This window comes from Sturnus vulgaris, chromosome 2 (genome assembly GCF_052056855.1).
Source record: "Sturnus vulgaris isolate bStuVul1 chromosome 2, bStuVul1.hap1, whole genome shotgun sequence".
NCBI classification, from domain to species: Eukaryota; Metazoa; Chordata; class Aves; order Passeriformes; family Sturnidae; genus Sturnus; species Sturnus vulgaris.
The window spans coordinates 108,578,209-108,601,870 of record NC_142244.1 but is presented as its reverse complement, the minus strand read 5'-3'; the positions used below and the strand labels follow the sequence as shown (position 1 = coordinate 108,601,870).

Below are 23,662 nucleotides of genomic sequence, written 5' to 3'. Positions count from 1 at the left end.
CTACTAGACAGTAACACTCTAGGCAGGACAAAGAAGATAGAAATGATAGCCGCAAAAGTCAGTGCAGTTCAATTTAACAGATTGGTTTGCTAATTCTCATCTTCAGTTGATAATTTTACCCCTAGGCTGGAAATGCATTTGCAGATCCGAAGAGAGGAGAGTGATATGACCTGACTGACAGCCAAGTTCTGTGTTTTGCTCTGACTTGTGGGGTGGCTGCCTCTCTCATCTATAAAACAGATCAGCCAGCCAGGTGGGACTCACTTTGGTTTAGTGTTTGTGAGGTGCAGTGATAACTCTGAGTCCTTCTTGGCACTAATGACCCCTCAGGTGTAGCCAAGTGTGGAAGGGAGCTGACAGTCCCACTTCTGCTGGGAAGGATAAAGGGCAGGATGCTGAGGGAGGGCTAAGCCCAGGACAGACCATGCCTGGCTTCAGGAGGGTGTCTGGAGCCTCCTGTGTCGTGCCCTGGGAGGGAATCAGCTGTGAGTTCTGGTGATGCCAAGAGCCTTTAGGCAGCTTGAGCCACAGATCCATCTAATACCAGATCCGTGCAGATCTGCAAGGAATAAACCCACAGGTGTGTGGATTCAGGAGAGGGAAAGGCAGGTTGTGCAGGTGAGCCCTAGAAAGTGAGACACACCACACCACACGAGAGGAAGCGCCTTGTCACTGCCCCGTGCAGGGGCCATAAAGCTTTTGCCCCTTTGTCACCTCCCAACAGGAACCTGCAGGCAGAGTACGACCGCCTGAAGCAGCAGCATGAGCACAAGGGTCTGTCTCCACTGCCGTCCCCGCCGGAGATGATGCCGGTTTCTCCGCAGAGCCCCCGCGATGCTGAGCTCATTGCAGAAGCCAAGCTGCTCCGCCAGCACAAGGGCCGCCTGGAAGCCAGGATGCAGATCCTGGAGGATCACAACAAACAGCTGGAATCGCAGCTGCACAGGCTGAGGCAGCTGCTGGAGCAGGTGAGTCCTCAGGCGTTTCTTCTAGGTCTGTGAAGGGTAATTTTCCAAACAGGGTGTGAAGTGTTATCAATAACAAGAACATACCAAGAAACCATATCTGTAGATGCGAGTCAGAGTAAAGTACAAAATTGTTTTACAGGCTGCAAGTGAGAATGTGGAATCGGGTTTCAGTGTTCTTACTTGGTCCTCTTCCTTGTTTTATTCAGAATTAAAATGCATTGGTTGCATGGATAAATTTACTTAAAAACAGACTGAAAATTTTGTGTATTCATAGAATAAATAAAAATTACAGAGGTATAAAGTTGTGAGCTGTTACTAGGAATCTCCTCCTTTTTTCTTCAATTTCAGCCACAGGCGGATGCCAAGGTGAATGGTACAACACTGTCATCTCCTTCTACCTCTTTGCAGAGGTCAGGCAGCAGTCAGCCAATGCTTCTTCGTGTAGTTGGCAGCCAGACTTCAGAAACCATGGGTAAGATAACGAAGCTCAGGTTGTCACAAAAAATAATTATGTCCCATTTTCCAGAAAAAAATCCTTAAAGACAGAAAACACTTTTCCATTTAGTTCAAATGAAATGAATTAGACATTTGCAATGATCTTCAATGTCGTCTGGCTGTTTACACTTTGCATCTTCATTATGATTCAGGCTTTGCTTTTGATCGTGATGCACCCAGTAGCTTGGATATTTTTATATTAAACACAAAGCTGAGCCAGGACTTGACTTCTAAAAACAAATGCCACTGAAAAGCTAACTATTCTATTCAAACTGACTTTCAGTTATTAAGCATGACATGACTGATTTAAATGTACATAATATTAATTATGGCTAAGAGATTAAATGTATGATTAGTCATCCCCATGTTAAATGGTGTGATCTTATTTTTAATATGTTGTGGCTCAATCAGTAGGATGGAGCTGTCACAGGCAGGGCTCATCTAATGGCTTTCCTAAGTATCACATCAGATGTGATAATGAACATCACAAGAGTTGTGGAGTAAGGTTAAATAATAATATTCTGTAGCTGGAGGATGGAATTATTATTTTGGTGCTTTTAGTAACTGCCATGTGGCACTTTCCTAATTTCCTGTCTGTTACATAATTAGTAAGTATTTATTACCAAGTGGCAAGGATTTTCAGCTAGTAAAAAAGCAATCAATCTTTTCAGCATCTTTATATTACTTCAACAAGATGATGTTTCAAGTCTGATGATAATATTCAGCTTCATACAGAGAAATTTATTTTATGTATATTAGTGAGAGGCTTAACTGAGAGCTTTTCAATGCTATTAGTGAAAGTGTCAATGGCAGTGAGAAATTTAATGGGAGGGCACATTCTGCTGTGTCTAAAGTTTTGTTGTGGTGGGAAATGCAGATTTTGGGGAGGAGTTTTCTTCCATTCCAAGTGTGAGCAATAATTTCAGCCAATGACAGTATCAAACAAGATGAGTTCTGTACAGTCTGCAATAAAAAATATGAAATAAATAGTACCTTTAAGAATGCTGAAATTGAAATCCTGGGGGTGAAAGTACAATCACAGGTAACAGGAATTTATGGAAAAAGTAGAAATGGACCTTTCATTAATCATGTTACCAGTGGGGAAATATTTTGTTATATATGCCATACACAGAGTAGATAAAATGTATTAGTAGTGGTGTAATTTGTATCAGCTTTCTGGAGAAATTTCATCAATTTCATCACATAAAGTGTATGAATTAAAAGAAAAGATAGGAAGACAGCGTTTCTCAGCAATCTTATTAGAAGTCTTGTAGTTTTATATTTCATCCTTTAATGGGACAAAATACAAAAATATACTTCTTTTCATTTTATTCAACATAAACTTATTCCCATTTACTTCACAAGATTGGAATTAATTGATTAACACAAGAGAGCCATACAAGCTGCTCAAACTTTTTAAAGCAAATATTTAGACATAACTTGATTTTATTTGGTTGGTTCAATTCAGCCAATATGTGGGAGGACAGTGAGATGTTATCAGTAATTGTACTGAGACTCAGCAGAGCCACAGTGTTGGCAGCAGGGAGTGGAGCTTATAAAAAGAATTACTAACTGGGCTAACAAACTGCAACTAATTCAGTTTGTCAAGTGTCCTTTCACAGCAGAAAGCTTTGCTTGCTATGCTCAGAGTTTTCTGAAGCACAGCTTAAAATACTCTTGAATTGTGAGGGCAACCAGAGTGGTTTTGTAAATAATGCTCCCCTGCAGCAAACCATGTGCCCAGGAATGAGGGAGCCATAATTTTTGAGAAAATACTGAGGATCTCTAGATGTCTCAGGCAATGAGGCAGGGTAGTGATAGCTTTTATATGTTCTTCTCTTTAAAATTAGAGTTGTTTTTTCATTTGAAAACTCACTGCACTTTTGGCTTTCTGCTTTCCCAAGGAGAGATTGCTGTGAAAGGTGTTCCACCAGCAGTGTTTTGGTAAAAACAGTGACCCACTCAAACCCTCATTTACAAATAGAACTTCTTCCTTGTTAACATGAAGTACACCTGGGCAAGTGGAAAGGTTCTGCTTTTCTCCTCATGGAGTCCCAGTGGGAAAGTCCTTGGCTTTTCTCCCCCAGCAGGATAGCAGCACAGGAGGTTCTCTGAGGTGTATGAGGCTAGAGGCTGTCTTGAACTTTAATTTGTTCAGGTACCACCAGAATATTTGAGACTCACTTAGCTCTCTATACCTTTTGTAAAAACACAAATGGGGAAGGCTCTTTTGGGTAAAGAGAGGAGACTGAGCTCTGAAGGTATCTTTACTTCTGTCAAGTTGCTTAGCTTATGTCTTATTTTTTCCTTTACAAGAAAACGCTCAGAAAATCATCCAAATGAGGAAAAAAAATTAAAATAACGCATTTTAAATTAAAAAATGCAACATTTTTAAGGTTCAGCAGTTCAGCTTGTATCAGCACTTATGAGGACATTTGGAAGCTAGTACCTGTCTTCAATTCTTGACCAGGACAGCAGAACCACTGCCCTTTTATTGTGATCTTTAGGGCCAGGAGGCTTTTCTCGGGCTGATAAAAGCCTGGGTAGAAACAGTGAGATCTTACTCTGAGTTTTCACCTTGACATTCAGCAAAGGCTGCAAGGACATTGCTTTTGCTAAGACACCTCTGTCAGTGCAATGCCTGATGTGAAAGTAACTCGTGGTGTGAGTTGATTTGTGTGAACCCAGCCCCACTTGAAAGGCGAACAAACTGCAAGCAGCCTCAGCAACTGTTTTTAGACCATTAGTGGAATAAAAGAAGCTGATACAAAGACCATCATTTATATGAATTAAGTGTTTCGTGCAGACACTCTGTCCCACTTCGTGTGCTGGAGTGGGAGAAATCACTCTTAGTCAGAAATAACTCTTGTTAAACTCCTGACTTAAATACAGGCAGCCCTGAAATGCTCCTTTTATATCCCTTTTTCTAGTTTTTTTCACTAGCATGGAGCATCTCAGCGTTTAAAGAATGTAAATGTTAAAAGAAAATCAGACAGTTTCCTACTCAAATAGGACAAGACATTAGAATAAAAGGTCATTAAGTCATTTTCAAAAGAAGTATGTAACTCAGATATTACAGCAAGCAAAATTGCTTTTGTGTTTTAATAGAGATAAAAGACATCTAGTAAAAAAGTAGAATCTCACTCAGAGTATATCCTTTAGGTGTATTTTTTTTCCAGATTCTTTATTTATATTGGAGGCTAGGATCTGCATTAAAAACAACATATGGATTTCAGTTATATGAAACCATGAGCAAAAAAAAATCCAGTAAAAATAAAATGTATTGAATTTCCCATTAAGCTGCTGCCCTATAATCAGGTTATAGAAATTATTCAGTGGGAGAAATGTATTTCGCTTTATTAAACTGCTGCTAAACCCTTTTACAGTACAATTGAGTGTTCTTGGAGCGCCAATCTGATGCAATTAAACTGTCAGAAATATTAATACTGATGCAGATGAGAATCTGGGTTTCTACTGATTTGCACAGTTAGGCAAAGCAGTGCCAACATGAACCCAGCACTATTAGAAAGCTGCTCAACAGCAGCACTCACAACAGCAATTTCTTTTTCCATTAATAGAATAAGAGAAGCTGAAACGACGAGTGTCATTTATGGAACTAGATGCTCCTAGCAGACATTTTACCCTTCTTCTTTTACCAGAGTCAATTATTTCCTAAATCCCTTTTTACAAATCAAAATAGTGTTGTCTCCAGTTCCTCGTTTAATTTTCCTTAGATCCTTACAAAGAAAGAGAACAGTAACAGTCAACAAAATTCACCTTTGAAATTTTTATTATACACTAAGCAGAAAATATGTCTGAGTGAACAGCCTTTGCTTTGAGGAGGACTTGGGCAATACAAACCGTTAGCACAAGCTCTTATGCAGTGGTGTGGATTTGCTTTGCAGGTGAGGATGAGCTGCTCAGCCCTCCCCAGGACACAAGCACAGGTTTGGAGGAAGTGATGGAGCAGCTCAACAACTCCTTCCCCAGCTCCAGAGGTGAGCGCTGCTGCCTCTGGCAGATGAGAGGGAAGAAGATAAAAGTGTTTTCTGTTCCTTGATGTTTTCAGGGGTTTGTGTTTCGGTATCAGGGTTTTTGCTGCTCTTTGTTTTCATTTTAACAATAGCTGTAGTGAAACCTGTCTTGTTTAGAGTGGAGGAGCAGCCTGTTCCTCCTTACCTTAAGCTACCTCCACAGGTAGCTCTTGCTAGATATGTGGATGAAACAATGTCTTTGTGAGACTCTTTCTTCCCCAAGCATTTTCTTTACTTCCCTTCTGCCACGTTCCTTTTTTCACAGCTTTCCTTCTTTTTGGTTGATCCCCTTGATGCTTTATTTTTTAATACAGGTCTTAGCACATTTTCCTTCTGTCCTTATCCTTTTCCAAGACTGTGGTTTAAAATAATATTTGAGTTCTAAGTCAAAGTTCTCAACCATGTAGCCCTCAGGTCCAGAGGCATGGAGGAAAAACGAGTGAGGTGCTTGTTTGTGCAGCATAGGCTGTGCTTGTTCATACAGGCACAGCCTTCCTTTCAGTGTTTCCATTCCTCTTACTCCTGTTGTTTGCTAAAAATAGGCATTTGTATTAGCAGGATTTATTTGTCCAACCTTTTTTCGTATAAATTCTTCTCTGAGCCCAGAAGAAAATATTCTGCTGCCAAGAAAAATGGCTGAGATTCCTAGCAGTAGATGGGAAGTTTGGGATATTGGCTGTTGCTGTGAAAAGAGGCTCAGCCATTAACCTCTTGGCAAGAGAAAGCCCTGGTATTGCCAGCCTGATAAGTGGATTTAAGGGAGCATAGACTTCCTGCAGGGCCTTTGCATAAGTTTCACACATCACCCAGGGGTTCTTCTTTAGGAGATAAATGCTTTAACCATTGTACTAAACTTTCAGTGGAGTCATGTTTTCTCCATCCTTTGCTTTCAAAGCAAGTTCAGCTCTCACCAGAAACCATCTGTGAGCAGTGGAATAAAAGTCAGTAGGAACTGTATAAGATCTCATGGTATTGATCAAAAGATTGAATCATTCAGAAAGATATCATTGAATAAAGTCTAATACAATAAATTGTCAACTGCACTCAGCTCCACCTCAATATTATGTAAAAAAATCATATGTCCACCCCTAGTTAACTGCTATAAGAGACAACAGATTAAAAATCTTTCTAATATCGCTATGTAGATTAAAATGGACTAATTTTTAAAGTTGCTGTGTACACAACGTTACAACAGACAGTGTTATCTTATTAGTGACCATCATTAGTGTAAGTATGTGTCACGTAGATCTTGCATAGTCACTTGTCTAGATGTAGGTATCCCATGTGTAAAAATATTCACCAAGTGTGATATCTAATTGGTATTCATAGGTGATGGCACTAGCTGTGTTTCTTTTTAAAAACAAGCTTAGTTTTCTGTGAAATAGCAAATTATGAAACAAAATTTAATGAGAAATTTGAAATAGAATGGTTCATTTCCTGTGTAGAATAAATAGGTAGAGGTCAATCTGTTAGACATCACCTTCTGCTCATGGAGAATATAAAATGTTTTTTTATCTTACTAGTGAAAAATACAAAGCTTCATGAAACAAACTGAGAGAATATAAAATTTAGTAGGAAAAAGAAGTGAAATTGATGAGATAACATTTTAATTTGTAAATTAAGCTGTAGCTTCAGATTTTCATTCTCATGATGCAAAATGTGATCATTTATCTAGAGAGAAAGAATGTATTCCCTTATTTTGTTTCTTCATTCAGTAGCTATGTTGAAAACGTAGTAGATAATCACACAGAAGGTATTGCAGCTTATGTACTGTCTGAGTAGCAGCCATGGAGAACAGAAGTGCTCTGGCTGGATGGAGGGCTATGAATGAGGAGGGGTCACAGCCTTTGAGTGAGTCCCCCTCAGCCAAGCCACGAGAGGAGCTCCTGGTGCAGCAGCCAGGACCAGGCACAGCCCAGCAGAGCCAAGCTTTGATTTTAGGTCTTGGCCAAGGCACTGACAGGCTGAGCCAGGATCTATCTCTTCCCCTCTCGGGCTACACAAAAAGATTAGTTCAGCTGGGAGAGAAACTTGTTCAGTTTTTCAGGAATTGTACCGGGTTTTGGCTGAAGAGATTAGGACTTCAGTTATGTTTCTCTGTTCTGCATATATATTTTGATGTACTTGCTTGAATGCCAGGTTAATGTAATTCCTTTTGGCTGAGGTATGGGAATAGTCAGGCTCTCTGTAAGAAACAGTTTGTCCTACAGCCAGTGCAAATAGATTTCCATTCATTGGTTGATAGAGGCTGCTGAGAGTTCATGTAAATTTCTGTTACTGAAGTTTTCTTCTGTTCCTGATTTACTAATTCAATTATTCAGCTGATACCTGTGTACACAAAGTTTACATCCAGCACATGCTGCAGCCTCATGTGGACTTTCAGTGTGATAACGAAAGATGCTGTGGTCAGTCAGATTCCACAGGCATCTGGGATCTCTGATTTAAAATTTTCAAGACTGCAGGAAGGAGAAAAGCAGAGTTGATTGGTCTCAACAAACTACTGAATCAGGAACCTTTTTGCTGTTCAGAGGTGTAATCTGTATTTCAGATTTCTAATCTTTACCAGAAGATCAAAGTGCAGTTGCAGAAGAGTGAAAGCAGTTTGACAAAGCAGCCTGAGAAGACGGCATAATGTTAAGGAGTCAGGCATGGTGCAAGTGAAATTTTGTTTCTTTCCAGTACAAGTTGCATTGAATCTCAGGTTGCAGGTGTGAATACCTACCTCAAGTAGCTATTCAGGAAACAGAAGAATAAACCCAAACAAACAATAGCACGTATCTATAAAGAATATTTTTTTTAATATCGATTCTTACTAAGTAGAAATAAAAAATTGTCAGATACCAGAAATGCAGTTGTCCTAGTCTGCCATTCAGAAATAGGTTGTGATACAGGAGCTGAGGGAGCTGGGGTTGTTTACCCTGGATAAAAGGAGGCTCAGGGAAAGGAGGTTGAAGCAAGGTGAGAGTTGGTCTGTTCTCCCATGTGTCAAGTGGTAGGACAAGGTGAAATGGCCTTAAGTTGTGCCAGGAGAGGTTTAAATTGGATATTAGGGACCATTTCTTCAGGAAAAGGGTTGTCAAGCATTGGAACAGGCTGCCCAGGGAAGTGTTGAATCAACAACCATGGATGTATTTAAAAGTCATGTAGATGTAGTACCTGGGGACTTAGGTTGGTGGGGGGCTCAGCAGTGCTGGGTTAACAGTTCAGCTCAGTGTCTTAAACGTCCTTTTCAACCTTAATGGTGTTATGAAGTAATGTTTTCTTCGTGGCCTATAAATATAAGCATGTTAAATTCCAAGCTAAATAGCATGTCACAGCATAGGGAGTTGGCAGGCCTTTTGAATCAGGGACATAATTCTGAGTGTCCTATTGCCATTAGAACAACAACTTGAAGGAGTTCAGAACAATATGACAAAAGCAAACTGGATTTGGAAGGCTTTGGTTGTGAGAAAAGTTCAGAGCTGAGCAAGCAGTGAAGAGAGAAAAGGACTGAATTTCTGTACTTGAGTGCACAAATATGTAGTTGACCATCACAGACATATTTAGCCTAAATACTGTCAAAAGCAGCTGAGAGTAAGACTTGCTCAGATTGGGAAGTAATTTACTAAAGCAAGTAGTGGCTCTTATTTTGGAGTTTTGAAACAAAGCAATAATAAATAGTAGTAATTGTCACTCACCTGGAGATAGATTCCTTAAGATTATATTTCTCAAGCTTTTGCTCCACAAAGTTGTTTTTAAAAAGGCATCAAGCCTTCATAGCATCATTTTGAATGTATTTTAGAGAAGCAAGTGCAAAATAGATTGTGTCATAGATCTGTACAAGCAGACCTCAGATGCAACAACTTATGTACCTTATACCTTTTATAGGGTTTTTCATTCGTTTGTTTCTTCAGTTTAACCTTTTGGCAGTTCTTGGCATTTCCTAAGGAGAACAGGACTTTCCTGCTCCTTGCACAGCTGGCTGTTGGTGCCCAAAGCTGTTTCATTTCTGGAGAGAGAAATTCTGCTGAATACCTGATGATTGCTGTCCTTAAGGAATTTTTCTTTCCTTTTAATCTAAAAGGTTTCCCATCCACTCCTCTTTTACTTTGCTGCTCCCAGCAAATTCACAACTGCTGCAGCTGCTTCAAACAGCTGCTGTGCTAACTCAAAACAGATGTCAAAGCCAGAGGTCTGACATTTAGTGGAAATCTACCATTAAATGCCACCTCAGTGGTTTATTTGACCCTGCTCAATAATGGGCCACAGAGGAAAACATTTTCACGCCATATTTGTGCCCAAACTACTAAATCTCCAGGGCATTGGTTCATAGTTAGAAAGTAAGATTGGCAGCCAGTATCTTCAAAGCCAAATTCATTACTCCTGCAGCATCGGGGACAAAAAAGTTGCACCACTTCAGATGGCCCTCGTGGGTGGACCAGGCTGAGTTTTGCAGTTACAGTTTCATGGCAAATACTTTCTGTGAATGAAGGTCAGAGAGGTATTTAGGGACAGAAGTTCTTGAACTGACTGAAGCTGGTGAGAGGACTTCACAGATTTGCAATGCTGGGCCCCTGCTGGGGGATAATGAAGAAGTGGGAGCCAAAACTGGTTAGAAAGGAGACCATGATGGCTTGAAAGACCTAAGAGGCTGTGACATAATGTGAGAACTTTTGGGCAGACACTGGTCCTCACAATTTCACATGGTATTGCTTAACACAGTTGTGGTGTTGTGCAGTGAAATTACAAGACCCCACAGCAATACATGAATGGCACTAAGGATAGCACCCCATTTTAGGAGTTTTATTTTTATCTCAGTCACATTAAAACACACCTGTCACATTTTCTCCTCTCACTCGTGCATCAGCCAGGCTCTGTCATGAATGGGACTAGCATCCTTAGTGGAACCAGCAACTTTCAAAACTGCAAATAATACAGTTTCTCTTGTTCTGACAGCAGAAGGTCTCATGATGCAGACTTTTTCTTTTCACACTTTACTGAGTCAGTGAAAGAGTACCCTGGAGTTACAGTACTGTGGAGTATTCTGGAAATACTCTTCCTTTAGAGATCCCCTGGCCTCTCCTGGATTGTGTCACCTTCTCTGTTCTGAGGTCCTGCATCCCACGACAGTGAGCCCAGGTGACTGAGATCCCTTACTGCTCCCCTTTTGCACAACAGAACTGATCTGGCTGAGCTTCTCTGCAGCTGGGACAGTGATGGGGTGGACTAGGTCTTCCCTGTTTTATAAAGCCCAGTTCTGATGTAAACTGAGAATATGGTAATGAATTTAATAAAACTTCAACAGATTTTTTTTTTTTTTCGTTTTGAGAAAAAAGGCTCTTTTCAGACCCAGATCTCCCTTTTGTACAACCTGTCCCTTTGCTGAGCTCAGTGAGAGGGGCAGTGCAGTAGTTGCTTTGCACTCTGTTTTGACCTGGATCTGCAGAGACTCCTGCATGAAGTTTTTGGTGATGTCTCTGCTTTCAGGTTTGATGTGGTGATTTGCTGTGTACCTTTGCCTGTGATGCAGTGCCATGTAACTTTCAAAAAAAACCCAAAAACAAACCTCTTCTATTTTGTAAGGGCAGGAAATGTTGATTTGAGCAGAAATAATAGATAATTAGGCACCCACGGATTGCGTATCAGTATTTTGATGCCTTACAGAACACAAATTTTCAGAACTGTGGCAATACAGACAATCTTCTTCCTCTGCAATTTATGCCAAACCATACTTCTTGCCTTAAAACTTAGAAACACGCATTCATTCATATGCAAAGAAGAAAATAATGTAAAATCCATTAAACCCTTTCTAATCTTCCTCCAGAAGAAATTAGCTGTTGCTGTAGTAGCGTGGATCTTTGCTGCATTTAACAAATTCTAGGGCTGATTACTCACCACAGACTATCCTCACCAGCTGTTTTGTGTGCTGCTGAGCTACCCCAGTTAACTTTAAGTGCATTCATTTTCAAGCAGAATCCAGTCTGTCTCATGTAGATTTAAATTAAACACTGTGTAGCTGCAGTTGTAGGTGTTTGTGCAGACAGGAAGGCATTTCTTAGGACCTCCACTATTTTGCTTGCAGGCAGTTCCTTTTCTCTTCTTGACCCAAGCTAAACTGTGGACCCCAGCTAATTTCCTGCTGGGTCCCATTCCTGCCCCAGGACTCTTTCAAACCAAGCTGTACTGTGCTGCAGTTTCTGGAGTCCTTAAGCTGACCTAAACCCTGGGGCTCTTCCTCAGAAAATGATCAAAGTATGCAAAAGATTTTGTATCTTCCTTTCCGAGGATTTTCTGTTGCATGATTGATATTGGTGAGATATTCTCATCTCCCCTTTTGGAAAGCATATTTTAGGGAATTCCTGACTCCTGATAAAAGTGCCAGAGGAGGTCTCAGGCTGTGTAGACACCCATGTAAGCACTAGAAGGTTAGGCAGGCCTGTCAGGTGGAGTCCTTAGAACTGAAGTGACACCTCCCTGAAAAGCACGTGTGGTACAGACATCACTGGAGTCGAGATTTCACTTAGGAGCAGAATAAAAACCCGTGTGCAGAACATGTTGTTATTGAACCTATTGCTTTCATTTTTAATGGGAAGTGTGCTGCTGGGGAGAGGGGCAGGAAGGACCTAAAACTTCCTCTGTTCAGTAAATGGTAACCTCTGCTGTCCAGGCCTTCAGAGGCTGCCCCAGGATTTCCATTGCCTGGAGTTTGTGGGAGCTGTGGCTCAGACCTGTGATGGTCAGTGGTGCCATTTCTTCCTCTGCCCTCTCCTCCTGTACTGCCTCTGCTCAGCCTTGCTCTGCTGTTGGCCCATGTTCTGCAACTTGTAAAATACCCATAAAGCTGTTTATTGCCTCTCATCTCTTCTCCTGCAGGCTGCCATAGAGCAAAACTCAACAGCAATTAGGTTACTGTTATGCTGACTGGTGTGTTCTCCCATATGTGTCTGGCTCTCTCCCCAATGTCCCACACATCATTTAAAATTGCATCATTTACAGCAGCTCTGGGGCAAAGATCATCCTACAGCATCTGCTGCAGTGACTTTCTCACTAGGACTGCCAGCCTGGCCGTGGCAGAGCTGCCAGCACTGTGACAGTGACAGTGGGACACTGCTCCTGGAGACAGCGAGACTGTTAGTGGCTGTGTGGTGGAAAGGTGGACAAAGGGGTATTTCTGCTGTTGATTAACACCTGGCTTTCCTTTTCTAAAAACAAATATGCTATGAGAAGTGTTGAGAAAAATCAACATGATCAAAGTATGGCTTCTGTGAAGGTTTGTTAGGAACATCTTTGCAGCTAGACCCATTATTGACTCCATTTTGGTAGTAGTTGAACATGATACTTTCTCTTTTTCCCCTTTTTTACTTGAACTTTTTTTCTCTTATTTCTCCCTCTGCCCCCTCAGTTTTACCATGCTTGCAGGTCAGCACATTGCAAACACATTTTGCAATATATTTATCCTGAATGTGAGCATGTTGCATTCCAGTGTACTTTTGTAGGTATGAAATATGTGTGTACACACAGGCATGTATATCAATGCATATCTCAGTGTATGTAGGCCACAGTACAATGTAAAATGTCTAGGTAAATTAATTTGACATTGGGGGAAAATGTTTTTACCATTTACACTGATTGCTAGTAGTACTCATATTTGCTAATTAGGATGCTCAGAAAATGAGTTCAGATATGGTCTGCAGTCCTTATTCTTAACTGAAAGGTGTTTAAGTTGCTGTTAGTTTTCTCAAGTGTTTTTGAGAGGTTAAACCAAGTCACAGGTTACAGAACTGTTGTTGAATAAATCACCTCAGTATCATCAGTGGATTTCAGTGCACTTTTGGTCTTTGTTTAAGCAGAAATGCATTATTTAATGTTAAATTTCTAAATGGAAATTGAAGTGTCTTTTACAGTATAAAATATATATTCATGTGTGTAATTTTTTTTGCTTTCTTTCTGATATTTGTTCCACTTCCTCTCTCTGTTCCTAAAGGAAGAAATGCCCCTGGAAAGCCAGTGAGAGAGGTTAGTGAGACGCAGGCTCACTGCCATGGCTTCTGTTTGTCACAGCTTGCTTTCTGTGCCCAGCATGTGTGTGACACAGCACGGGGGTTGCTTGGGTTTGGTGAAGGGTGGGGGTGGTTTTATTTTGCTTTGGGTTTTGTTTGGTTTTGCTGAGTGTGCTGTAAAGGTGGTGTACCTCTCAACTTTCAGTGGAGACAATGTCAGCTCAGGTATCTGCATTTTCTTACACTCTCCCAGAGGTGGAAAATCAGGAATGGGGAGGAGAAAATAATACATTGAAATTAAGCCTGTGAATGATAAATGTTGTCAGTAAATATGCTGCAGCCATTGACTCATGTTCTGTTGCTCTTGTGTGTAAGCACAACAGGGAGACCAGGGTCTCTTGCTGTTCTGCTTACAGCCTCACAGCTGTATTTACATGTATGTGCCAGTACAGCAACCATCATCTCCAGCAATTAAAAAGTTATTTTATATTTCTTTAGACATACGAGAGTTGAGAGGTATAAGAGATTCAGGTGTTTTGATTTTCTGATGTACTCTAGCAGAATGAAGAATGCTACTAACATTCACCAGCTCCACAGTGTTGTATTCAGCAATGCAAATGGGCCATGGTTTTCACTGTGCACTTCAGACATGGTTGGTTTGATGCAAAATAGGTTTTGGAATTTGTGTGTCACTGCTCATTAATGGAGGAAAGCGTTTTGCACTGTGTTGTCACAGCTCCTTTGAAAGCATTTCCAGAGAGCCTTGATTTTTCCTCTGTGAAGCTGCTCTTCACTCGCCAACCAGATATAGCGTTTGAAAGATGAATTTCTAGTGAAAATTATTATTAAAGATAAAATATTCAGAGACTGCCTGAGTGCAGTTGCAGTAGCTGTGAAATGACCTTTTCTGCACAGAAGACGTTCAATGTGGATGAGGCAGGAATTAAAGGGTAACCTGGTTTGCAAACTTCTGCTGTTACAGAAGGAGGGGCTCATGGAAACACTGGGGTTCTTGGCAGAGCTGCTGTGAGCCCCCAGTCACTGACAGGGTACCCTGGGAAAGCCAGGATTTGTCCTGATGTGGTGCCTTGAAATACAGAGGTTCTTCTCTGCTTTGGCTGTAGGTGCTGGAGCAGGTTCAGCTACTGCAAGGGATAAGATCATTGGTGTAGATTAAGTCTGTCCTTGAATGGCAGGTCCTCTCATATGGATCAAAAAAGGATGCTTGAGACAGCATCAGCAGACTATCAGTCCAGAAATTTTATGGAAAATACTTCACATTCAGCACTGCTTGTTCCCAGCTCATATACTCTGAGAACTGTTCTCCCATTTAGCAAAACAGGTCATTGATTTCCACTGTCCTCATTCATATTTATGCATATCACTCAAAAAATGCTTCTTCTGCAGAGGGCATACTCGATAAAAGTAATTAACAGCAACAAAAAAAAATTTAAATTGGCATATTCTACCTGATCTGATTCCAGCAGTTTAACCCTAAAAAATTGACTTCAGTGAACTACTCCCTGCTCTCTGGCTGTTTATGCTCACTAATGGTTCCAGAGGGACATTGGTAACATGGACAGCTGAATATAAAATGCAATTGTTCACCTGCTCATGAAGGATATGAGCTAAGGTACAGAACAGCTTCTGCTTTAGGTGTGAGTCTGTATGTGCAAAGGCAGATCCTGTGGTTTAAAACCCACCTGGCCAGGTTTTGATTCCATTACTCACATTTGGTATTGTCTTTGTGTGTAATCCCATGGATTTTGTGGCATTACTCAATATGAATAAGGGTTTCAAAACCCAAGTCACCAATAGGAAGGATTTTTCTTTTGTCAGGAAAGGGTTAGAAATCCCTTCTGCTAGAAAAGGCCTGCATTGTGTTGAGATTTCTCAATTTACTTTCCCTCTACTCTTTCAAGTCTGAATGTTTCACATTTATTTCTCTGACAAGCTGTAGTATAAGATTGGTATTCTGTTACTGTGCCCACACCCATGGGCCTTGATTCCATTAGAGTCTCTAAAGCAAATTCAGCAGATGTGAAGCACATCTTTCTCTGTGTGACTAGAAGTGAGATAGTTAGTGTCTACAGAAATAGGTGTCTTCTGCTTTCCAGGCAAATAACACCTGTGGATTTTATAAGTTGAAGTTAATGCTGTCCATGTCCATTTTGAGCTTTATTGCTGCATTTCAAAGTGTCTACTAGTTCTTTTCTTACACAGCAACATTTTTCAACCTTTCAGTGCCTCAAGCATGGATAAGACTTTCTCAGCTTTAATGTTAAAAAAAGAATGGATTTAATGTCTTCTTTGATAGCATTACTTTAGAAATATGAATAATAATGGAAAGCTCTGATTTTTATTTTTCTAAGTGCTTTTTGGGTGGTATTTCTCTCATTTGCTTCTTAATTAAAGATGTCAACGTCCTACATTTCAGTACTAGGAAGGGCAAGTGAGCAGCATTCAGTGGCAGCAGCACAGCCCTATGGAAGCAGTGAACTTGAGCACTGATTTAGGCACAGACCTGACAGAAGGGACTGCACTCATTTCACACACAGTACCAGGAAATCACCGTGTCTTTTGTTCTCAGCTCTTTGCAGTCTCACTTGACCTGGCTGTTACTCCCGTGTCAAAGAGAGGCAGAAATCCTGCTGGCAGTGCAGTGACACTCAGCTGAGGGTGTGCCAATGGTGTGGCTGGAGCACAGTCATCCCCTGCTCCTCTGGCCCATCCTGCCAGCCCAGGGCTGTCCTGGAGACCGTGGTTCCCCTGCTGCTGCATTTACAGTCCAGCTGTCAGCAGTGCTTTGTGCTCATGCTCTGAGCCCCAACCTCAGATGGCTCTGGAGAAGACAAGAGTCTGGAAAGAGAGTGTGGATATTGTGGGGGAGAGGGAACTGTATCACCTTAATCACTGCAGCACACATCTGTGCAGCTTTTGAGGAGGGACATCAGATTCGAAGCATGGTTGTTTCAAAAGTATATCAATTAACAGACATTAAAAAAAGTACTATCAGACATGTCTTTAATTTTTAGATATTAAAAAGTACCTAAGGATTCGTGGACCCAAAGGGACTTTTAATTGCCTGAACAATGTAAGTTTATACCTACTGTGGCATACACCTGAAAGGATTTTTGTGTGTATTTTTGGTTGAAGTTATTTTTTCTAGACCTAGCCCATTTTTGACAGAACAAAATAGTATTAATATCTGAGGATGCAGTTTAACAGTCTGGGTTGTTCTAAGCCTGCAAAAGGGTGATCAGTCATCCTGGGAATGAGCAGTGTTGAAATCCTGAAGAGCCCTGGAGTTTTCTAGAAACAACAGATCACAACAAATCTGAATGTGAGCCCTGACCCCACGGGCAGCCTCTCACAGCTGGCTACTCAGTCACAGCATCACTCTGGTTATACCACAGGGGTATATTCCCATAAAGTCATGGAGTTTCAGTCAGAGTTTCAGGTGAGTAGAGCAGCTCAAAGCTTCTGTTTGCACAAGCATCTCCCATCTGCTCTCGATTTCATATGGCTTCGTCAGATTTTCACTTGTGATGGTGTAAGTTGCTGGATTGATCTCAGTCTGCGTGATGCCAGTGACAGAGATTATCCCTTACAGCTAAAATAAATGTGGTAGGATACATTTACTTTAAAATAAACTATGTTTTGACCGAAACTTGGCAGGAATCTTTCATACGCAGTTACTTGTCACACTGAGGAGGAAATTACAAGGTTTTGCTTCAAATGAATAGGATGGCTATACATTTGTGATGTATGGATGAAATTGCTGATTGATGCATCTGTTTCTTTGCATATTAGTGCAGTTAGCAAACTGTCACCAGATACCAGAACCAAGTATTTTTTTGTATTGCTATCTGGCAAGCTGTGTCACAGCACAGCTCACTGTCCAGTGGGCAGCTTCTTAAATAGTTCTTGTTTAGATCCAGCCTAGCTTTGTATCATCAATGCTAAATTAAAAAAAAAAAAAAAAACCTCTAAAAATTTTAAATAAAGCTAGTATTTGAACGTAGAGGGTGGTAGTAGTTCCCCAGAAGAAGAAAACTCCTGAGGTTGTTCAGCCTGGAGAAGAGGAGGCTTTGGGGAGACCTTCCAGTACCTTAAGGGGAGTTATAAAAGGGAAGGAGAGGGGCCTTTTTGTGGGCAGATAGTGATAGGACGAGAGGCAGTGGTTTTCAACTGAAAAAGAGCAGGTTTAGACCAGATGTTAGAAAACAATTCTTAACTGAGGGTGGTGAGACACTGGCACAAGTTGCCTAGAGTTGTGGATTCCCCACTCCTGGAAGTGTTTGAGGCCAGGTTGGATGGGGTCCTGAGAAGTCAGGCCTATTGAGTGGCATCCCTGCCCATGGCAGGGAGGTTAGAACTAGATGGTTCTTAAAATCCCTTCCAACCCAAACCATTTTATGGTTCTCTGAATAGTTCTAAGGTAGTTTTTTCTATTCCATAAAAGCTGCTGAACTAAGATCACTCCAGGCTCTTATTTACTGTAGAAGTGTCAGCAGTGCATGACTAGCACAATATACAAGCATTGGGAAGAGCATGGTGAGTCTGATTTTCCCCCCAGGGAAGGCTCATTCCTGTTGCAGTTGTGTCAGGAGGGGAAGCCACCGTGTAGGTGTGCAATGGTCAGTCAGGCTCCAGCACGTTACACCTGGGGACTGCATGAAAGGTGTATCCTGGACGTCCTGGTCATGTCCTTCCCTCACTTGGGTGCTCCTTCCTCAAGGACCATGGTGAGGACTCAGCATCCAGACTAATGCAAAACATTTCTGAGAGCCAGAGTTGTGGGCACATGGCATTGCATTTCCTGTGTTTTTCCAGATAAATATCACAAGTGCTCCCAGAGAGTAAATCAAACTTTCTCAGGCCAAAGTGACATACAATTTTATTGAGTAATACTTTACTTCTTATTAATGTTCAGTTGCTGGCTCTCTGCAGCATGGAGACTTCTTGAGTTGGAGGTCACATGCTTTTTTGCATCTAAATAAATCTTTCTTCAGTAATTATTTTCTAACTCCTCTTTTAACTCATTTATGTGTTTGGCCTCAACATCACCCTGTGGTGAGGAGTTCAGTAATACAATTATGTGCTGTGTGGAATATAATTCCCTTCTGCTTGCTTTAAGACCTTCTGTCTGCTCATTCCTCCTTGTCCTTGCAAGAAAGCTTGAACACTCAGTCCTTGGTTTGGATGCTCATCTTGTAGGGTGCCTAGATCTCAGTCATGTTCCCTCTTCAGTCATATTTTTTCAGGAGGGAGACTCCAGATAAGGTTCTTCTGTTTAAGCCATGATGTCTCTGTCATTTGAGGTGCCAGAGGGTATTTGAGACAGTCATAGAGGTCTGAAAATCTCACACAGGACTTGCAAGAGAGAGACGCTTTCCTGAACAGCAGTGGGAGACCAGACAAGGCGTGCCAGGCGCTAAAACAGCAATTTTTGGCAATTCAATCTCCCCATCCTTGAGTTTATTTGGTCTCTAGTTGTGATGAAACCATTTCTTACCACCCATCACCATTTGCTGCACTGGTGACATGAGTGTGAGAAGTTGCAGGTTTCATCTCCAGAACTGTACTGTGTGTTTATTCATCACTTCTCTGTAGGAGGTTGTGTTTATACCATCTTAGAACTTCAGAGTGGTTATGGGTGAGGGGAAATGCACAAGTAAAGCCATGCATAGTAGTTAGCTGATAATTGTGGCATCTTTCTTTGTGCTAGACTGCTGTCCAAAAAGGAAAGTATATTTTAGAAATTACTGAATGAACTGAGCGGCTTAGTTTGGTCATCATTACATCTATCTTTGCAGGTATCCTGCTGAGACCTCTTGGCTTTAATGATTTAGTTAATTACTGCTGATATGTTTGCTTCTCCTTTTCTCCTTGATAGAACATTGCATGCTCAAACTCTTGCAGCATCAGTCAGAAACACTTCTGTGATGTCAATGGACTTAATTTTTGCTTTTGGTGAACATTGATAATGCTGAAGCTTCATCACCATGGGGGCTGATGGCTTGTTTGCAGAGTGGTTTGCCATAGTCATTCAAGGCAGTGTTGCTGTTAAAGCGTTGTACAAACCTGGCAGCTTTTGCTAATGACAACCTGTTGGACTGATCCAGGAGACTTTTGGAAGGCTCCTCTGGGGATGGCAGCGAGCGGCACATGGAGAATGACGGATCTGTGAAGTTTTCCTATCCACATGCTGCCACAGCCTCTTTGTTTAATTTCTTCTTTGACTTTCTTTTTCAGGCCACAATGTAGGGAGCCTTTTCCACATGGCAGACGACCTGGGAAGAGCAATGGAAACCTTGGTGACCGTGATGACCGACGACAAGGTGTTAGAATAGCAAGATGTGTTTTACAACTTCAGGCGTTCCGCATGGTTTTTATAATATTCATACTACAAAGAGGATTAGACTGTAAGAGTTTACAAGAAAACAAATCTATATTTTTGTGAAGGGTAGTGGTACTATACTGTAGATTTCAGTAGTTTCCTAAGTCTGTTACTGTTTTGTTAACAATGGCAGGTTTTACACGTCTATGCAATTGTACAAAAATTATAAGAGAACTACATGTAAAATCTTGATAGCTAAATAACTTGCCATTTCTTTATATGGAACGCATTTCGGGTTGTTTAAAAAAAATTTATAACAGTTATAATGAAAGATTGTAAACTAAAGTGTGCTTTATAAAAATAATTGTTTATAGAAACCCCCTTAAAAAAAACTACAAAAAAATATACTGAGGCAGTGCATTTGTTTAGTTTCATTTCAGCTCTGTAACAGCATAAGAGAGATTCATGTCCTGTGTTCTTTTCCTTGCCTATTAAAAAAAAAAAAAAAAGGATTTCCTGCAGTGACACCAGAATGGCCACCTTACATTTCTCATTGGTTTTGTCTGACTAGGGCCGACTTAGAAAAAAATAACCAAAAAACCTGAACTTCAAATGAAAGTAGTTACATTTTATCTTTCCAATAAAATTAAGAATTACATGACTTACTGTCCTGGTTTCGGACAGCAGCTAGCAATTACACAGCTAGTTTGCAATAATTAAATGAAAGAGCACATTACATGACAGAGCCTGCAAAAAAAAATTAATTAAAAAAGAAAAAACTCAGAAGAAATAAGGAAAGAAGTTAACGACCATCCTGTGTGCCAGTGTTTCCTCTGCTGACTAAATTCCTGGGTAATTTTAGTAAGGGAACATAGATATTGCCTTACTGGCTTTAACTCTGGGGCTCGATGGCTCAGCAGGGCTGGGAGCAGCTCTCCCAAATGTCACCTTTGCTGGAGAGGAGGGAAGAGAGGGAGATGCTCCCCAGCCCCTGTGGGGTCAGCCTCTGACCCCAGGCACAAGCAGGGTACCCACAGAGCTCTGTCCTGCTCCCAGTGCTGGTAAATGAGCACGGAGCTCCTCGACCCTCTGGAGGAGGAACCCAGAGCTTTCCATTGTCCTGTCTCATCCTGCTGCAGCAGCCGGTCCCAAGGAGCTGTGGTGCTGCAAGCCACCTTTGGGAAAGGCTGTGGAAGAGTCACTGCTGTTCTTGCCTGGAATGGTGATCAGGTGAAGGTAGTCACACTGCTCCATGAATATTTATCACCAAAACAAAGGCCCTGGTGCTTTGTCCTTCCCCTTTTCTCTCTACAAGTAACCCCTGCACAATTAACAATAAAGTGACAAAGAGAAGAGCTGATAGAGAAACAGGTTAGCCAGCTTGACTGCAGCTCTGTGAGAGAGAGGTTTGGGTATGAGGTGCTGTCAGCAAAAGCTTTACCACTTCATTTTCTTAACCAGCTTTTAATTTTACCATAAAATACATAGAAACACAACCATCTGACTTTATATTGCAAGAGTAAAAAAATCTGTTACCTCTTCTTGTATGAAGTGTAATTAAACTTGGGAAAGATTTTATTTTGAATGCTAGTTAACATTGAACATGGCTAGTCATGCTATTTCTACCTCACTTTGGTTTTGTGGTGTTCCTGACAATTACGTATGACAATGTTACATCATCACCACGTGTCCATTGTGTGACCAGGTCTCATTGTTTAAGTAATAACAACAACGTTAATCATTTACAAAAAAAAAGTACAATCCCCCCAAACCTCTGCTTTCCTAATAAAGAGCTTTTTAACACTTGATTACAATAGGAACCCTCACTATTTCTCACGGCCTTTTTTATCAGAAGGTTTAAATTGCGATTTGAGAAAGCAATGGGTTTCTTCTTTCCCCCCTCCTTATACATTAAATCTTCAGAAAAATTGTGGAGGAAAAACAGATTGCACGATTGTTTTCATCAGGGTTTTGTTTTGTTTGTTTTACTTTCTAGATCTTAGTTTTGGAGTGAGTCTGTCAAAAAGTATTTAAAAAGTTGAAAGCTTTATTGCTGCTTTTTTAAGCATAATTTGGGAATTATTTCATATTCCTTATAATGACAAAGTATTAAACTGTAAAACATAATCAGTGTAGTTGAATACATAAATACCATATGGCATGTTATTTCATCGTTACTCAGTACTGGTTTATTACTTGGATATCATAATATATTGTGTTTTAACACCAACACTGTAACATTTACTAATTATTTTTATAAACTTCTGTTTTACTGCATTTTTTCACAACATACCAAATTTCACCAAATATATGCCTTACTATTGTATTATATACTGCTTTACTGTGTATATCAATAAAGCACGCAATTATGTTCTATAAAAGGTGCAGGAGTTTTTGTGGAGGTTGGGCACCCACCCAGCACATCCCCCCAGCAATCCTTGCCATACTGCACTGGCCAAATCCCCTGCTGGCATCACCTCAGTGCCTCAGCTCTCCCTGGTGTGGGGTTTTCTCCCCTGCTGAAGTTGTGAACCTCCTGTGCTCCCCAAGCTTTTGGGGGTTTGCCAGCCCCACGCTTCCTGCCTCATCCCTGACAGGACCTTCAGACCAGATTGGTTCAGTACAACACTTGATAGTCTCCTTGCCACCGGGCATAATGTTAGGAAAACCCTCTCTGGGGCTTTGGGAAATGTATGTTCCCATCAGAGAGGCTAATCACACATCTCCCTTACGTAGGAAATGTGTAGGCTTTGACACCCAGACTCCACTCAGCTGTGTCACGATGCTGCCCTTGAGCTACCTTTTGGTGGTAGAAATAATAGGATGAAAAATAATAAAACACAAAGGCAAAACCAGCATATGTTTGCCTATTTCGATAATTCAGTGAAGGAGAAGGTGGGAATTTCCTCATTTCATTCACTTGAGGAAATAAACACACATCCCACATCTACTCTCCCAGACTGGAGTTGCTGTGGGTTCACTCCTACGTAAGTCAATCAGCTTGTGCTTTGCTGTACTGAAGACTGTACAATCGACAAAGCACAGCAGCCCCCTGCAATGGCTCTGTTGAATTCAATTAAGCAAGACGGAGGACAGCTCCACTCGTTTCCCCCACATCTATCTGTGACCCCATGATTTACAACTCCTAACGTCCCATCAATAAAACCTGGTGTTCCTGAGTGGCTCTTAGGAATGCTTTCCTTATGTATATTCAGCAAAATATCATCCTTATTTTAAGGACTGGTCAGTATGTTTCCTTTGCTCTCTGGGCAGAGGGGAAAATTACTTCTCTTTGATTTTGTCTGCCTTGTTAACGTGCTGCCATTAACTCCTCAACTTCAGTTTTGCTCTACCTTTTCAATAGATGGATGGGTAGATTAGATAGATAGATAGATAGATAGATAGATAGATAGATAGATAGATAGATAGATAGATAGATAGATAGAAATCCCGAGGCTCTGCTAGCCAGTCAGCAACACTGGCGGGCTGGAGGTTCCTTTCTCATGAGGCCACACGTCTCCTCTGCTCCCCACTGCCTAGCACAGTATCAGACAGAGCTCAGGGCAGCACAGGTCATCTTCTGCACGGCCCCTGAGCCAGTGAGTGCTGCCCAGCCCTGCATTTTGGGAGCCCAGCACACCCTGCCAGCCCTGTGGGGCTGTGTGGGCAGCTGTGCTCTGCTGCAGTGATGGGGCAGGAGAAACCAGGGAGGGTGACAGCTAAGCTGAGTGGAAAAAATAACCGTGTCTTTTCAGCTGGGACAGGGAAAAAGAGGGAAAGCAATGGTGTGCAGGATGCATAAAAGGTCTGCAGCTGCCAGTGTGTGTGATTGAATCCATGGTG

The 23,662-nt window shown here is 41.2% G+C and overlaps 1 protein-coding gene across 19 annotated transcripts in view; it reads left to right on the top strand.

The window, feature by feature from the left end:
• DMD (dystrophin) overlaps positions 1-22,200 on the top strand; it is a 1,142,416-nt gene extending 1,120,216 nt beyond the window's left edge. For 14 of the 19 annotated variants that reach the window (XM_088160350.1, XM_088160357.1, XM_088160366.1 and 11 more), the window contains 4 exons: positions 725-968; positions 1,317-1,440; positions 5,369-5,461; positions 19,735-22,200. In XM_088160350.1, coding sequence (XP_088016476.1) covers positions 725-968; positions 1,317-1,440; positions 5,369-5,461; positions 19,735-19,832 — 559 coding nt within the window. In that variant the 3' untranslated portion in view covers positions 19,833-22,200. Of the gene's footprint in view, positions 1-724; positions 969-1,316; positions 1,441-5,368; positions 5,462-13,460; positions 13,493-19,734 lie in introns of all 19 variants that reach the window. The other 5 variants (XM_088160360.1, XM_088160352.1, XM_088160355.1 and 2 more) reach the window with 3 other exon arrangements.
• The last annotated feature ends 1,462 nt before the right edge of the window (positions 22,201-23,662 follow it).